This window comes from Scleropages formosus, chromosome 7, assembly GCF_900964775.1.
Source record: "Scleropages formosus chromosome 7, fSclFor1.1, whole genome shotgun sequence".
In the NCBI taxonomy this organism is placed as follows: domain Eukaryota; kingdom Metazoa; phylum Chordata; class Actinopteri; order Osteoglossiformes; family Osteoglossidae; genus Scleropages; species Scleropages formosus.
Window position 1 is genome coordinate 14,631,912 of NC_041812.1, and position 18,492 is coordinate 14,650,403.

Sequence of the window (18,492 nt, forward strand, 5' to 3'; positions counted from 1 at the left end):
GTGTAGTAGAAAAGCAGAAGTAGTTCAAGCGTAAAAATGTGAATCCCAAGTTGCACTGGTTAAAACAAGTAGGTAAGTAGAATTAGATGTGCAAATCATAATCTTTTTTTCGCTTTATAAGTTTAACATTTTACGCAAGCATAATTACCATCTCTGTGGTTTACATAATTTCAAACAGGACCGTACGGCGTAAATAAAATTGCTTTGAAGAAAGTTGTCAGATAAACGCTGCTTAATAATAATTTTACGTATATTTGGATTAAAGCTACATTTTAAAATATAAATGTAAATTAAAAAGATAAAACATTTGAAGCTGTTGTTGGCTAGTCGTGTGTTTATTCTCGAGTGAGGTCCACCTTGAGTTTTTGTCAGTTTTGTCCGTTTTGTCCGACTGCGAAAATACGGTATGTGGCATTGACGCGTCTGGCCCATTTAGTCCAGGTTTTACGGTAAGATTGACCAGCACATAGGCATGCGCCAACGGGAGCGTGTATGAGTTCGCTGCATGCGCCCATTTTCTGGGCACACGAAAATGGTTGTTGTTTCGCTATTAGAAAAGCAGTTGTCATATTTTATGATTCATGAAGAAGATTGTTGCGAAGCACTTCGACGTCATAAATCAACGACTTACGGCCCCACCGACTATATAAGCTTGTTTGCAGATGGCATGCTAACGCCTCTCTCCTCCTCTGGTGATTTTTTTTTTCTCTTTCTCTTCAGGGGGAAAAAAAATGTCGCCTTCGTATTAACCGGTAGCGGCTAGCGAGGGGTTACAGGGTGCCGTGAACAAGAACTAGTAGTATTGCACTAAAAGGGCAGGTTTTCTGGAATGCATTTCTCTAAAAAATGTTCCGTGTTTAAAGTAGTGCTTAGTGCTCTACTTATTGTAGCGCTCCTGCAGCTCATCTACCTGTCCTTCCTGTCGAAGCTGCACGGCAAGCAGCAGCGCTACAGGTACTCAGAGTTATTCGGGGGCGCCGCTAAAAGAAATGCGCACCTGGCCGCGGGCAAAAACACGCGGAAGGAGCATCTCAAGTACTCGCTCTCCACCGGGGGTGTCTTTGATGGCAGCGGACAGTATCGCGTGTATAAAAACTTAATGAAAAGCGATTTTTCCACCAATCACAAGTCTGGCGCCTCTTCCCAGAGGGTGCTCCTGGCAACCCATACGTCTATAAATAACTTGCACCACCTGGAATCGCTGCTCGAACGCTGGCAAAATCCTCTCTCTGTGGCCATATTTGCCCATGGGCAGGATGTCAAGTTTGCCACTGCGCTCGTCTACGCTCTTAGTATTTTTTGCCCGCAGATTCAAGCGCTGGTGGACTTCCATTTAGTTTGTCACTCCGGAGAGATGGCGAGTTTCCCGGAGCAGGACAGAGAGCAGTTTGCCGGGCTAGAAGACTGTGCCGGCGTGTTTGCTAAACTGGAGACGCATCAAGACAAGTACAAGAACTATGCAATTGGCGCCAATGTTTCGTATCCCAACAACTTGCTGCGCAATGTGGCGCGCGGGGCTTCCGAAGCCGCCTTCGTCCTCGTCATTGACGTTGACATGGTGCCGAGCGCCGACCTCCATCAGCAGTTCCTTGCCATGCTGAAGCGGCGCGAGTCCGCTCCCGATGAGGTCTTTGTCCTTCCTGCCTTTGAGATCCGCCACACTCGTAAGATACCTGCCACCAAACAGGAATTGCTGCAGCTGTACCAGGTGGGTGAGGTGCGGCCCTTCTACGAGGAGCTGTGCCCTCGATGCCAGGCTCCTACCAACTACTCCCAATGGGTGAACCTTCATAAGCTCGAACCAGTGGAGCTGGAAGTGGCATACACCCTTCGCTGGGTGGACCCTTGGGAGCCCTTCTACATTGGACCACGCACTGTGCCCTTGTATGATGAGAGCTTCCAGCAGTATGGCTTCAACCGCATCAGTCAGGTGAGCTCTGGTAATGCCTGGTTGTTGCATTTAAGTTTCCAGTGAAAGAGTCATTAAAGGAAAGTTACATTTGGTTCAATTGTTTACAGTTCAGGGTGGGGCTCGATGGTGCAGCGGGCTTGGCCGGGTCCCGCTCTCTGGCGGGTCTGGGGTTCGAGTCCTGCTTGGGGTGCCTTGCAGCAGACTGGCGTCCCGTCCAGGGTGTGTTCCCTCCCCCTCCTGCCTTGTGTCCTGTGTTGCCGGGTTAGGGTCTGGTTCACCGCGACCCTGTTCGGGACGAGCGGTTCCGGACTCTCTGTGTGTGTTTTTACAGTTCACAGAAGATATGGTGTGATTCTTTTCCTTCCTCTGAAATGTAAACTCACTTTGCTAATCCATAATTTCTTTTTCTCACCACATGTCTCCACCTCGTGCATCATTTTTCATTGCATAATTTTTCTCCTCACCCATTTTCTCCAAAAAATTCTGGTTTCTTGGCTCCGGCGTCCCCAGGCATGCGAGTTGCATGTTGCTGGGTACAGATTTTCTGTGCTCAGTTCCGCCTTCCTCGTGCACCGTGGCTTCAAGGTAGCTGGAGAGTTTCACGCTCGCAAGGATGAGGAGAACCGCCGCAACCGGCTGCTCTTCCGCAGCTTTAAAGAAGGCCTGAAGACCAAATACCCCAATTCAGCTCACCGATGCTGATCAACTCTCTGAACACTGGCTCTGTGAGAGGTAGCCAGCTGTTTAGGTTCTTTGATGGTCGTCTCATCCATTTCCAAGAATCTGCACAAGAACCTGTAACTTTAACAAGACTTGTGAAAGGACAGATCTGAAATGCAAAAGGATACCTGTTAAAAATGCCTGTACTTTTAAATGAACATTTGGTTTATTTCATGTAACAGCCCTCATGAAATGTTTACTCTGTCAGAGGAAAGGTATTAAAGGGTAGCAGTTACACCATACTGAACAATTAATTTAAATCTGTATGACCACTAATAGTAACACTGATGTTTTTACTGTTTTACCACTGGTTCAGTGATGCTGTTCTTGTATATGTGTATAATAATTCAATATCAGGAGTGTAGTTACAAATTAAAGTGTTTACAGTGCTGCTGAGGGGAAATGAAAATAGTTCCTGATTGCTAAAACTGTTGAAAATAATTAACTGCACTTTAGTTATCTGGACTACTCTAGGATAATATCAAAACAGTGATTTGAATATGGGCATAATAAATGTACTTGCAAGCTTAGTTGCAGAGATACTTAAAAGGACTGCCTAAGAAAGGTAAGTTTTTAAAATATTTAGCACGTAAAATTTGTAAATGTGTCAATTTGTACATGCGGGAGAGGTGGAAAACTTATACAACTGCACTGAAATTTATCTGTACAAGAAACACAAATTTTATTAATACTGCTATTGTGACATTCACAAAGCACATAAACTGTCACCTGGATTATAGTAATATTTTAAACTCCATTGGTGCATGTACTTTAATATGAAGGGAATAGCAGTGGACTGTTAAAGACAGGATCTACTGGAGTGTTACTGACTGAGCAAACTTGGAAAAGTAACAGGATCTTTCATGTGACTATTTTTGAAAAATGTCCTAATTAGTTTGTTTTTGTAATGTATGAAGTGTTAGAAACTTTGTAAAGAAAATTTGTCTCTCACTTGAAAAATATTTTGGATATTATGAAAACTACTGTTGTATTTTTCTGTTCTGTGTTTGAACTATTTGCCAGTTGGGTATAATAGTGGGAACCAGCAGCAGTGAGTAGAGTAGCCAAACATAGTACTCAAATGTAGAGTGAGTGAGTGACACAGAGACAGTGTGTTACACTGATGTATGGATGAGTGACCCATTCTAAGTAGTGTATCTAGCAGTGTAAGTCACCACCGTGAATAAGGTGTGTGGGCTGATAACACTGCATAGAGTTCATTGGAAGTCACTTTGGAGAAAAGTCTGCTAAATAAATAAATGCAAAAGAGTAATTATTTTTTTTTAAGTAACTGCAAGTAAAATTACTCATCTAACATTGTACTCAAAAAGTATTAGGTCAAGAAAACTACTCAGTACTGAAGTTACTTGAAGATTTTTATGTTGTTAACCACATAGCAATACTGACATTTACAGTTTGCACTTTTAAATAATTTTTACAATAAATTGAATCTGCTGTGCAAATAAAATTAGGTGATCAAATTAGATCAATCACGTACTCACTGTACCAGAATCACTTGGTGTAAACCTAGGTGAGAGGGGGTACAGCAGTCCATCGTCACATACTATGGGCAATTTTTAATGTCACCAGTTCACCTGAGCTGCATGTCTTTGGAATGTGGGAGGGAAACCGTACAATCATGGAGAATGTACATATAAACTGAGACTGAGCTGGGTTCCAACCTACGCACAAAAAGCTCAAGGTCTGTGAGGCTGCAGTAGTACCAACTGCGCATAGTGCTATTTTAGACTAATCAGCTACATGCAAATAAAAGGCCAAATTCTGCTAGGTGTTATTAACCATGGTTTTGTTCACAATGGCTTACAATGTTATGTTAGTATAAACTATTTACGAAGATTTAAATTTGCCCCCTTATATAGCTGGATATGTTTTGCTGGATAACTTCAGTGTAAGTACCTGGATCAAGGGTACTTTGGGATCTAAGGGATTCAGACTTATGTTTTTTTCCCTGCAAAGGGACAGCTCTAACCATTATGCTACCAGTTACATCATTTGTTTGCTGTTTGACAGACTCTTCTAACCAAAGTGATTTGCAAATATTTACTAATTTGAACAGCAGGGTTTTATGCTGGAGGAGTTCAGGATTAATTCCTTTCTTAAAGGTAATATAGCAATGAGAGGGATGAGAGTTTGAACAGACAACCTTTATGTTACAAGTCATTATCTCTAGCCGCTATACTGCTGACTAACCCATAATAAAGAAACATGCTCATAAAGCAGCACTGTCCAGATAACTTGAATAAAAAGGCCAGTCAGATCAGATGCTCCAGATGCAAAGAAAGGTAAAACCCTAAAGAGTTATTCACAGCTTCTGAACATGATTTACTTGGGCAGTCTAGATGATTAGATTTATCTAGGTAGACAGTGGTTCAAATGAAATCACTTTGTCACTTCACCATAACCACAAGTGTATAGGTCGTGAAAATCTTTGGTGCATTCTCCGCAGCTGTGCAGCATAAACAGTAAACATATACACATACGTAGTAGAATGATAAAGTGCAGTACATGGGAGGTAGAATGGGTTGTGCGTGTAGTGGCATTATTAGAGCTCAACAGTCTGATGACCTGCAAGAAGAAGCTATCTGCAGCCTGCTGGTGTGGGATTTGATGCTGCGATACTGTCTGCCTGATGGTAGCAGTGAGAGCAGTCAATGGCTCGGGTGGCTAGAGTCTCTGATGATCCTTTGTGCTTTCCTCACACACCACCTGGTGTAGATGTCCTGGAGGCAGGGAAACTCACTTCCGACGATGTTGGGGCTCATACTTAACTTCCTCAGCCATCTGAGAAAGAAGAAGCGCTGATGAGCTTTCTTCACCACTGCCTCAGTGTGAGTGGACCATGTGAGGTCCTCGGTGATATGAACACTAAGGAACTTGAAACTGTTGACCCACTCCACTGGCATCCTGTCGATGGTGATGGGGGTTTGCTCCCTGTCCTGTCTCCTAAAGTCTACTACAAGCTCCTTGGTCTTTTTGATGTTCAGTGAGAGGTTGTTTTCCTGGCACCGGTGTCAGAGTGCGCACCTCTTCTCTGTAAGCCATCTCATTGTTGTCAGTGATCAGATCTACCACCGTTGTGTCATCCGCGAATTTGACGATGACATTGGAGCTGTTTGTGGCCATGCAAGTCGTAGGTGTATAACAAGTACAGGAGAGGGCTGAGAACACAGCCTTGCGGGGTTCCAGTGTTTAGGGTCAACAGGGAGGAGATGCTGCTGTCAATTCTGACCACCTGGTGTCTTCCTGACAAGAAGTTTGTGATCCAGCTGCAATGGGAGGTGTTCAGGCCCAGAGCCCGAAGTTTCAAGTCAAGCTTGGAGAGCACAATGGTATTGAATGCTGAGCTGTAGTCCACAAACAGCATTCTCACATGTGTTCTGTTTGTCCAGGTGGGAGAGAGCGGTGTGTAGGGTGAAGGCGGTGGCATCATCAGTGGAACGGTTATTATGATAAGCAAACTGCAGTGGGTCAAGCGAGACAGGCAGCACAGAGCAGATGTGGTCTCCGATGAGCTTCTCGTCAGAACTTGCGACATCGCCATACTCGTCACCATCTTGGTTCAAATCATGTTCACGTAGGACATCAACATTATACAGGCAAGCAAGGGCTTAAATACAAGGTATAGCTTGTTGACTGCAGCTCACTAAATGTTTTCTAACTTGGACATTTAAGTGATATACCATTACTAATACTTACATTGTATATTCTGGTCAGAGTACACAGTACTGGTTAGTGAGTAGTTAGCAACACAGGAGGAGATGAGCAATGAACCTACTGTAACTTTTTTTGGTGTAGCCATGCTCCTGCATGCCACAGGAAGATATGAAAGCCGGACTACAGGATACTGGACCCCAGCTGATGGTACAGGTACCCTGTTCTTAGAGTTCTCACACTGTTCTCACCGCATTTCACAGTCTCTCATACAGTTTCGCGCACATTTATTTTGCCAAACCAAATGGAAAACCTGGACAGGATGTCCCAGACCAGATGAATGAAAATCTAGATTGATGATGGTGATGATGATGATTATTATTGCTATCAACAACAACAACAGCAATAATAATAATAATAATAATAATAATAATAATAAAAATATGACAAAGTGCTTGTACATGAGCGTGGAAAACTTTGGGAAAACATGCAAACACTACACAGACTGACCTGGACTGACATAATTGTGCATGAAGGTGATTAAGGGTCAGTGAAATAAATTAGAATTTATTTTTGGACATTATTCTAGGAGGGCGTTCAAAAAGGAGTCTATGAACCCGTAAAATGCAAAAAAAAGTCTGACTTAGTGTGACGAAAAGGCTACGTGTAATTCAATATGACATTGCCAGTGTTACTTTATCAGTAGATGGCAGTATATCCAAATTCATATGTGATTAAACCAGATGTCACGCAAAATGTCGGTATCCATCCATCCATCGTCAATGGCCACAGCAAGCGGAAGCTTAACCTGGCAACATGGCACAAGGGGGACAGGACACAGCCTGGACAGGATGCCAGGCTGTCACAAGGCACCCCTAGCAGGGCTTGAACTCCAGACCCCCCACACAGCAGGTACCAGCTGAACCCACCACCCCAGCACACACATCTGAGCATTACTACAAAAAATAAGATAACATCAGTTCAAGCTTCATTATACTTTGTTACAATAATAAAATCAACATCAGGATTTGAAACACACACACACACACACACACACACACACACATTTTCAGAACCGCTTGTCCCTTACGGGGTCACGGGGAACCGGAGCCTACCCGGCAACACAGGGCGTAAGGCCGGAGGGGGAGGGGGACAAACAACAGTAATAATTTCCAGTTGTGAGGGGGTTTGATTTGAAACAACAGTAATAATTTCCAGTTGTGAGGGGGTTTGATTTGAAACAACAGTAATAATTTCCAGTTGTGAGGGGGTTTAATCACCATTGTTTCTTATGGGATAAAATTGGTTTGTGAACTGAAATAATTTAAAATATAAAAAAGCATACATTTCTGATGATCTGCTCATAAATGGAACTCTTAAAAGTACCATTAATTTAAATGGAAAAAAGCATAATGTATTCCTAAACCATAAGGTTATCCTACATGGCAGTAACTGAAAGTTGCTGAAAGTAATGGAGCAGAGATGCAAGAAAAAGTGGAGCGTGGATCAGGTACTTTATAATACATCAATAAAGGATAATTACACACAGGAAAGAAAGAATGTGGAAAGACGGGGACAAGCGTACCAGCCTGGAGTCACAATTGGAGAGATGAGAGGAACCTTCTCCTCTGTATACAGGCAGAAAGGACGAAAAACCAAATGGAGTGGAGGACTCTCCTACAATTGCCAACCACAAACGGCCTGAAATTCAAGTACCTGGTGGGACAAGATGATACAAATGAGATGGTGTATTTGCATAAACTTTGTATTGATAATCTCATGAGGCTGTTGGAAAGGTTTTAAGGTGTTTTTAATGTATCGGCATTGCTTCTTAATGTTAAGCAATGTAGCTATGATGTATGGCAAGGTTTTTTACACTTCCAAAGCTTTATTCCATAGTTAACTTTACAATCACAACTCAAACTGTGAGAGGGCTAAGAAACAAAGTTGAATGACAGGGCTGTCCTCACTATTGAACTACTGCCTGAGGCTATATGAACCCACTCATATACTGATGGGCTCAGGTTTCCAAGTGGGAAAGGGAAAGAAGTCAAAATAGCACATTATCCAGATGGCACTGCTGTATTTTATCCTCCAACAAGTGCTTGAAGTTGGCCTTTAAATTAATAGAGGGCTTTGGGTGCTGTCCTAAATAGAAAGAAGTACAATGTGAAATATTTTGGCAGGCAGGGAAACCAACAGGAGGTAGAGGGATTCATGAGTTCATACAGAAGAGTACTTAAGATTTTAGGTGTTTCTTCAGCGCCATCAGGTGTTGAATGGCTTAATGAGAATTATCTAAAGTATGGAGGAAAGTCTTCCTGTGGAAATGTAGGTCTTTATAGCGAAGGTATTAGTTGGGTTTGCATACTGCCCTACTTGTATAAATCCCCCTTCTATTGAACCTGAGGAAAGCTAAGGAAGCAAATTAGATTTTTGTCATTTTGGGGAGCAGATATCGGCTTATAAAGAGAGCAATTAAGAGTATGGGGATGGAAGAGGGTGGTCGGGCAGAACCTGGTGTTCCAGTAACTGTTTTTTCTTCTCCCAGTTGGTCAGACAGTTTTTCAGGCCAGTGTTGCAGTTAAGTTGGTAACTTCCTGCTTTACTCTACTCTACTTTATGCTGTTTTCTTTCCAATTTCCAAGGTTACAATCAGAATAGAATAACTGTGATGCAAGAGTGGTCAGACACCCCCACAGAACCAAGGACAGCTCCCCATGCCAGGAGATGTGATCTTGAGTAGAACTGTGGAATCAACATGTTTTTTTTCCCACCCTCACAGGTGCTCGACACCACAGCCTACAGGTTCGAACGATGGGCTAGGACAATGACACCTACCTGGGGAAACCCCTCTTGGGCAGCAAAAACAGGGATGCCAACAGTGAAAGCAAGGCATGGACCTATGTTGAACTGAGAGAGACAGACCGATCTGCCCAGTCACCTCAAGAAGATGAGAGTAATTAGTCCCTGTCACTTCTGAGGAACGGAGTAGTTTCCCAAACAGTATTTCACTACTCTCCACTGTTTTTCATCTGGTTTCTCCCCAAATGCCCTGATGCTACCCTGTTTTTGTGAGCATGCAGTGCAAAGGAGTAAATGGATTCCCGACACAGTTGACCTTGGTATGTATTCCAGTCAGAGGAACAGTCACTGGTGTATGGGGAAGAAAGCAGGGGGAACGCGAACAGCATTGCGGTTCTCCAGCAATGATGAGGTTCTCCTGCAAGATCTGGTCTGAACAATGTTCCATCATGGCCATATGACAAGGGGAAGGGGAGGGACTAGCTGATTCAGAGGGAGGTGTGCACAGCAGTAATAGAAGAATGTGTTACTGGGATTTTGTAAACATGGCAGCAAAGAGCATAGACGAGTACTGTAATGTATACGCGAATAATAATCTTGTGTCTGCATCCAAATCTGTCCATCTGTTGATGTAATACACTCATTGTATTGTTGTCTGAAATGTTTATCGCTTTGGAGAAAAGCATCGGCTAAATGAATGAATGTAAAATAATCATTACTGTAAACTTATACACAAATAATATGCAACAAAAGTTTTCCAAGCAAGGAACTCACATAAGTTTTATTGTTCTTTTTAAGACACAAAATACAAAGCAACAATAAAAGCTCACTGAAGAATTGGTTGTATTACTCAACATACAACACATGCATCTCACGTTACAACCGTATTTTTGAAAACAGCATGCAAATCAAGTAGATTTGGTCCTATATACCAAAAAATAAAATGCAATCAATTTGACACAAAATCAGTAAATTATGATAAAAAAAAAATACTAGATGGAAATTGTTATTAATTGGTGATAAGCAATATTGTTAGGATGCAAGAATTATTTGGTTAATATTATTGTTATTTTCCTGGGAGAAAAATCACAAAAATATTTTTGGAAAATAAATGTTCTGTACATGTAGAATATACTGAATCAAATTGTGTGGATTCCACAACCTGAATGTCAAGAGTCTTTCTTGTTGTACAGCATAAAAATGCACAATGGGCCACAAAATAGAAGTTGTACATTGCTTTGGAGAAGGGGTCTGTTAGATACATGTTTGCATGAAAACCCCTGCAATCACATCAAACCGTACACTGCACTGTAGCAATATTGACATAAAAAAAAAAAAAAATCAGAGAACCATGAAAACAGCAGGCAGTACTTACATTTCATACCTCCAGGCTTATGGATTTGGATGCAGTCTTTGCATTTGCATGAGTTTCATCTCACAATACAAATATGTGCTGTTGAGAAGAACTGATGACTACAGGTTTCCTTTCATTACTATTACTTTAAACAGGAAAAATAGATACTGCGTTCCTGAGCTACAAAAGGTTCACCTGACCGCAACTCGAAGTGGATCGTGCAGCTGCTGCGCTGGTACCAACTATGACGTGTGCCACATGCCCCATCATAGCATCGGGGAATTCGCATGATCAGTTCAGGTGAATATCTGCACACCAATGATGTCATGCTGCGAACGAATGCTCATGTATGACTACCAACCAAACATTAAAAATTCCTGTCTCATCATTTAAATAATAATAATGATAATAATGTCACTATTTCATTAGTATTTAGTTCATTATTATTCTCAATTTTGCTCTTTAATTCTGTTCCTCTCTGCTGTGTTGATGCAGAAAGTTGAACTAGTGTTTCTTGGCTCCTGGGTTGTGAGTTCATCTGTTAACAGGGTTTCCCCTGGTTTCTTCCCACAGTCCAAAGAGCCCACATGCCCCCAAAATTCTTATTGTCAGAACGCTACCTAATGAGGTCGTTCTCGTAATGTATATTGTAATCACTAAAAATGCTCATAACCTCTCTGTACTGAGCCATTTGTAAAGCACGATAGAATATAAATGAAATAAAGTCAATTGTGCTGGTATTGCCTAAAATGTTTTTGCTTCACTGTTATTGTAGATGACAAAGTGTCACCAGATTTCTGAGACAGTTTGTGAGCTGGCACACAGCCGACTACTGATATGCACAAGAGGAGCTACTGTATGTCCTGCAAGGACTCTCTTTGCCTTGCATGACGCTCACTGTCACCAAGGCACATATTTGGAACTGAAATGTCTATTCTAGTAATGGGTTTCTCATACAAATGAGCTGACAGGTCATTATGCAAATTTTCTTGTATATATTAACCTTTCGGATAACTAGGAATTCTCACAAAAGGAACATTCATTAAATGAAGAGAACCTGTATAAAGTAACTAGAGTGTGAGTGAACAAGTGTCTTAGTCACTGGCATCCTTTCCTTTCCAGCATGTATCTGCAACCAGAGGTTACCAGGACTGGCTGGACGGATGCCTAGTGTCCTGATGTATTGTGTAATTACTGAAAATGTATGAGTTTTACTTAAATTCATTAGCTGATTACAGAAACACTTGTGAAGGATATAATATTTAAGGTGACATTTTATAATGATTTCAAGCAATGTAGCGAATATTTACTGCTTTACAAAGTTCACTTTTATCAACACACTTATGAAAATAGACTTCTCTAATATTACAGTCAAAAAGTTTTACAATCACAAAAAATCCAGCATAAAATAAATCACTCTATGCCATTAACTTTTGAGTGCAATCCCACCATGAACATTGTCTATGTCTTTGTTACAATGATAGTAAAAGAAAAAACCTGTGTAGCTTTGCTGATGATATTTGCCTTTTGTTAATTTGTTTAAATGAAACACAGCGTTGTGTTCTTGTTCATTGTGTTCATTGTGTCCTTGTCTTTATTGACTTTGATCATTTTTGCGTTTGTGTTTATTTCGGTTTCATCTGGAGCCAAAAGGAGCATCATAGGCACAGTTGCCACTATAGACCTTGATAAATTATGGCCATGATACACTCCATAGCATTTGTATTTTTACATTTGATGTTCTATTTAATTATGTCTGATATATATACATTAAACACCCAAAATCTGTTAGAAATAAATCTTGTGTTACTCTTTCTGTATGACTGAAATTTTTGGAAGTTTCAATCTACTAGTGGAATATTCATAACACACCCACTTCAGTCACATCAACATGATCCACATCACCGATAGCTGTGCTCTATGAAAACTGATAATGGAACAAGTAGTCTGATGAAGAGGACAATGTTTGTAAAGCTTCAACTGCTGGAAAATGTTTTAGGTGATTTGCTGACCTTGTGTCAGTTCCGAAATGGTTCATAATTTTTTCCATAAGAAACAACAAGAATAGCTTTTCTGGAACCTGGACACAAACCCCATAAACAGTCAGAAAAAAACTGGTTTGGATACCGGGAGCAGGTATACTCACTTTCCTCAGAACATGACTTTTGGTAAACGAAATTCTGAAAGCTTTAAAAACATTGGCACTTAAGCGTGAGCCTACAGGGGTTAGCCATAGATCTAGCAGACAAGTAAAAGTGAAACATGCCTGGCAGCAGACAGCTAAAGCCCAACAAATAAATCACAAGGCTACTCTTCACACACGGACTCTCCCAGGTCCACGGCACTGCCTCTGGTAAGCTTCCGCATTTTGCTCAAGTCTTGGTCGCAGCGGAGGAAGATTAGGGTGGGGGTACGTCCACTTGTGGCAGGCAGGTCCTGGAGCTGAGCCTGGGGGGGCACCGGTTGCATCTCCCCACCACTGCTCCAGTAGAGGGCATAGTGCTCAGGATCAGTCACCGCAAACTTGACAGCGCAGAGCTGAGCCAAAGCATCTCCATTATCGCCCATCTTCCAGAGCACGGTCCTCACAGCACTGTGTTCGCTGTTTTGGAACAGCACTCGCACAAACCTCTGCAACACATAGCACCCACGTGTGACCCTCTTTCCTTCACCATGTGAACTTGGCAACATAAGCAGCATGTGTGGATAGAACTCATTGCATGCGTGAGTTCGATCAGAAAAGCAGGTTTCCGAGTGTCTCATCAAGGGCCTGAACTTGTTTATTCAGGCTCTGCACTGGTCTCACTTACCATGTTACTAGGTATGCAAGGTTGAAATTAAATTAGCATCCTTTAGATATGTAAATAAAGGCTTCTAAATCATAACTACAGATTCATGTCACAATACCTTCTGAAGTAACTGGCTTTTGAAACTACGGCCATTGTTTCGTAATCTGAAAGGTACTTGCGGTATTCTTGAGCAATGTACTTACCCCGAAGTTGCTGCAGTAAGAGTAAAATTACCTTGCTGCATTAATGTATAACCAATCATAAGCAGCTTAATATACAAACATAGGTGCCTAAATGGACAAATAAGTAGCTCGTATACAAAGTCAACATTGTAAGCCACCTTGATTAACATAGGGACCCAGCATAAAGATATAATTTTTCTGTAAATTAAAACTATATTGCAACTGTTATCGATGCTAATGCTTCAGAACAATAAAACTTCAAGTCAACGTTTGAACAAGTATTTTTATTATGCTTGAGGTTTCCTTTTGAATCCGACGGTGCTTTTACTTTACTTGAGTATTGTTTTGACTACCCAGTTCTAACAATGGGCTTTTAGGTGTGTTACAGGGCTTGGACCTCACACTGTTTGGGACTGACCTGATTTTGCTGGGCTTCTTTCTGATTCTGGGCCTCTTGGATGCGGCGCTGACTCCATTCTCTCAAGGACTCTTGTGCCTTATCTGTTAAATTCCCTGGAACCCCACTTTCTGGCTTACTCTGGATCCAGCACAGGCTGGCATAGACGCTAGTAAGATAGTAGCCTCCTGGAACACACAGCAACTTCAGCCTTATGACTCAGAAGTCCAGCTAGTAATTGCTTTTGTTGCATGCACACAAGTTGATATGTTCAGTTAAATAGGGCTTACAGTTTTTGACAATTAATAAAAATGCCTTTTTCTGTCATCTTCTTTTCTAGCCACGATTCCATAATTCAAGTTTTATAATTACTGACTTATGCCAACTGGAACACAAAATTATGTTAAATGGAATACAAAATTATGTCATTATTGAAATGTTCAAATTGCATTAGGTTTTACATAGTCCGTAGGCTGGTCCTCTTACCTTCCCCAGTCAGCCAGGTGGGTTCCAAAAGCTCCATCATGTACTCCACTTCAAGCAGCAGCTCTGGAATATTGCACAGCACAATGACATAGGACAGAGCTGGGAGGAAGTCCTTCGTCCCAAATCCTTGCGCTGTTAAAAAAACAAAGAGAAGATGATGTACAATATAATTTTTGGCATATTCCAATACCCTTTTTCAATAATAAGGACAAAAATGAGCCGTTTTGTCACAAATATAGATAAGCAGCAGAACAGAAACCAGAACCCTGTTTATACTAATATATGAGATCACTAAAAAAAACGAAGACAACACTGTGATGAGCGATTAATGAAAAAATACAGAAAAACAAGAAATGAATGTGGTCATATGAGAACAATCAAAATCATATTTTTTGCCCATTTAAATGTTTCCATATTTGTTACATATAAACATTTTTTCCTGTTATGCATATGCGCGCTGTTTATACTAAACTACGCAGCCAAAACTAAAACTTTGGAACACAGGGATACAAGGAGTTTTCATTCACAATTAAAAAATGACATTCACGTAAGGACAGCTGGTAACATACTGGTTAAAGTTGCTGCCTTTGGACGCAAAGTTTGCAGGTCCAGATCCTACCTACTGCTCTAGTACCCTTGAGTAAAGCACTTACCCTCCACTGCTTCGGTAAAAATGACCCAGCAGTATAAATGGGTAAATAATTGTCAGTCTCTTTGGAGAAAAGAGTCAGCTAAATTAATAAATGTAATGTACATAGAATGTATAAGATGGGCTGATGGGCCTCCAGCGAAACTGCGCATGTGCTTCTTTACTGTTCCACTTACAAAATGACTGCAGATTCCAGTGACATCATTACTGTGAACTGCTCACCTGGGCTTCCCATGGCCTTGTAGACACACTTGCACACCTGAAGGAGCAGCACCACTTTGTCTATGGGGGAGTAGGCACGCTGCATGAGGACCAGCTTTTGACGCACTCTCTCCATGCCATGGGCATCCGGCACGCCCACACACACTCCGAAACGTTCCAGTGTCCTCTCCTGGCCGGCACGCAGACTGTCGACCATCCGCTGAGTGGACCCGTCCTGGGCATGCAGTGCCAGCAGGGTCTGGTTCAGCTGTGCCTTCAGTGGTTTCAGTACACAGCCAAACATAGCCTTCTCGAGTGCAAGATCTGTCGTTATACACACAGATATATGCACACAGATATTTACAGTGCCTTTTAGTTCACAGCCAACATGACTGCGTCCTCAAGTGTTGTGTCTGCTATCTTAAACACATCCGACAGCGTTCTGTAGTACAGCTGAACACAGATTTCTCGAGGACCAGGTTTGCCACCACACACACACACACACACACACACACACACACACACACACACACACACACACACACACACACAGAGAACGGGTATTACTGTGTTCTTCAGACTTGACCAAGTATGTCTGCTCTTTTACACCCGTGTAAATACATTTGGACATACATGCATGTACATATTTACAACACCGATCAACAAAGCTGGAACACACGTAGACGCACACTTCACACCAGAATTTAACATTGTACAAAACAAATTTGGTTTGCGTCAAATCGGCAGAAATGTGTGTAGAGTGTATGTATAGATATAATATGATAAAGAAGATAAAACACAGAGCTTTACAACAGTACTGTACACAGTATTATTCACACACAAACATTCAAACAACATTGGCACACAACGACATTTTCATAGGTGGGTTAAGGGACTAAGTTCATCCGTTTTTTTAAAATTGCTGTGGCTGGTTGTGTAGTTACTGAATGTTGTTTCAGCTTTTCTGCCGAGCAACGTTCTATAAAATCTTTAAATATAAACAATAGGGAGAAAATGCAATTGTGTACACCAGTGCAATGGAAAATAAATGACTACGCAGTCAGTGGTGAAGTGCTCAGTCTTGCCAGAAACCATGTATCCCCTATATCACAGTGCTTTGTGTGCTTTCTGAAGTATTGCACATTTCGAAGGATCAGCAGACCCCCGCAAGGGAAGTCACATTCTCTGACAGAATGCGAAATAACTCCCATCTGTCCAAACCAAGCTGATCTGTCTGGCAGAGTCTGTTGTATTCTTCTTTTTAGTGTGATAAACCGGTTACAGTGCATAAAAAGTACTGCTTTTGCACAGATAAACTCAACTTTTTGTCCTCTAGTCACAGTTTGACTGTGCCTTCTTTCTAAAATAAACCTTACATTTTGATGCTCTTTATTATAGTGGAGGAAGCATGTGACATGGAAAAAACAGGCTATGGGGGTGGTTACCCTGTTTTAAACAAACGTGGATTTGTGGGAATAGGGGCACTGTGTGTTGTGGCACCCTGCTCTACCTTTCTCATTCTCTGGCACAAGGGTCTCGATGGGAGGCTCCAACTCCCCACAGTCCAGCAGAAAATCCTTAGCCTGAGAAAGGAAGAGTCGCAGGCCCTGCAAGAGCATTGCTGATGACGCCGGACACCTTGCAGACTTCAGCTCTTCTTCCTGCCTCCGTAAGAAGTCCTGCACCAGTGAGCCAAAGGCAGAACGGCGGTCCTGAGACAGTTCTTCCACCAGCTGAGCAACCCGTTTCTCAGGAGCAAAGAGCGACACAAAGGCAGCACTGGCCTTCTTGAGGGTAGAGGTGTGTTGGTGTGGCTTGGCTTTGGCTGCTGAATGGTCCTCAACCTCTTCAAGACTGCTGAAGGAGCTACTGCTGTCAAGCTCAGATAAAGAGGGGGCACGACGTCGCTCAAGCAGTAAGCAGGCATCCGTCATACCCTCGTCCTCTTGACCGAGCACCTCATCACCCTGGAACACATGGAGGGGGCAGTTAATAACCTTGAGCCCTCTCATTGTTACACATCTTGTGACAGGTCTGACAAGGGCAGAAATTTGTGTACATATAGACATTTCCACATGACAGCTTACAACCACAACAGTGCCACATATCTGTGTTTATATATGTGTATGCATATTATGTTCAACTGTATTTATATTTATAAAACATTATTCTCATCCGAGTGACACTGAGGAGTCTAGGGTTAGGGTTAGGTAAAACAGTGAGAGTTGAGAGAAGTGATTTACATAAAACATACGGTAAGCATTACAAGCTGCAGCATGGCAATGTCACATGGCAGGCAGTCTTTCAACTTATTGACTGTGCCAGGTGTAAACATTATAAATGTGAAGTAACTGTACTTTGAAAATTGGTGTCCCTGCAATTTGTCTGTCTGCTGGTGAAATGCACTTCCTTTGCCTTGAGTTGTACGTTGCTGTGAAGAAAAGCGTCGGTTAGATAGACAAATGTAAGTGTAAATGTCAGCAACCCAAACAGGCCCACATTTCGGACACAAGCAAACCTAAAGACCCACTCCGCTGAGCAGCTTACGGAGACCAAGCTGGCAAACAGTATCATGCCCGCACCCGAGCATTCTGAAACCCGACTGGCTATTTACGAGCGGCTGTAAGCCCGACCAACACTAGAGTAAGGCTGGGGTTGGCATTGCCCAAAAAACACTTTGTTCAGACATCCAGAATATCAGTCACCACACGTATCTCCAGGACCTTGTCTGACACCAGAAGCAGAGTTTTCAGATGTCTTTCTATCAGATGTTGAGGTGGGCTGTTGCACTTTGGTTTAGTGGGTGTACTGTACCACTGCAAGATGGCGTTTCAAATATTGTGTCCATCACATGATTTTTTAGTAATGGTTCTTTGCTATTTTAACAGCAAATTCCCCTTTGCCATTTGTCATTTGCCTTGGAGTACCTGGGGGAAGATTTTATGTGTTCGCATTCCCACTCTGCTGCAAAGTGACTAAACTGCTGGCTTACAAACTGGACCCATTGTCTACGATTACGCTGTCTGGTATGCCGTAAGAGGAAAATTGTCATTTTCAGCATTTATTGAGTGTTTCGGCTGAGAGATGTGGCAGCAGGTCAGTCTCCCCAAAATCAGAATAGCGGTCAACTAGCAATAAGAAACCCTTCCCACTATGCTGGAAGAGATCTATACTAATGATCTCCAGGGCCTGGTAAGGGAGTTTGAGGAAGAACGCTGACTCCTTCTGTTGAGCTGTGGCATATCCATTGCAGGTACTACAGTTGACGACAAACTCTTTGATTGCCCTGTGCATTGGTGAGCAGTACAATTCACATGTACAAACA

The 18,492-nt window shown here is 42.1% G+C and overlaps 2 protein-coding genes across 2 annotated transcripts in view; one reads left to right on the top strand and one right to left on the bottom strand.

The window, feature by feature from the left end:
* The first annotated feature begins 455 nt into the window (after positions 1–455).
* On the top strand, positions 456–2,727 carry b4gat1 (beta-1,4-glucuronyltransferase 1). Its single transcript, XM_018739307.1, has 2 exons — positions 456–1,930; positions 2,423–2,727. Exons 1-2 carry the CDS (start codon positions 830–832, stop codon positions 2,612–2,614), a joined length of 1,293 nt encoding a protein of 430 aa, XP_018594823.1. The 5' UTR covers positions 456–829; the 3' UTR covers positions 2,615–2,727.
* A 10,043-nt stretch (positions 2,728–12,770) lies between these two features.
* The window catches only part of LOC108926591 (ras and Rab interactor 2-like), a 36,344-nt gene continuing 30,622 nt past the window's right edge, over positions 12,771–18,492 (bottom strand). Inside the window, exons 7-11 of the mRNA XM_018739338.2 lie at positions 16,678–17,134; positions 15,189–15,491; positions 14,318–14,449; positions 13,853–14,019; positions 12,771–13,094 (exon numbers count right to left, since the gene is read on the bottom strand). Coding sequence (XP_018594854.1) covers positions 12,771–13,094; positions 13,853–14,019; positions 14,318–14,449; positions 15,189–15,491; positions 16,678–17,134 — 1,383 coding nt within the window. The remainder of the gene's footprint in view (positions 13,095–13,852; positions 14,020–14,317; positions 14,450–15,188; positions 15,492–16,677; positions 17,135–18,492) is intronic.

Bases quoted from the DNA above. Each gene is read 5' to 3' on its own strand.
- b4gat1 (XM_018739307.1), top strand. From the start codon at position 830: ATGCATTTCTCTAAAAAATGTTCCGTGTTTAAAGTAGTGCTTAGTGCT. The intron at 1,931-2,422 runs GTGAGCTCTGGT...CGGCGTCCCCAG, and splicing joins GCTTCAACCGCATCAGTCAG to GCATGCGAGTTGCATGTTGC.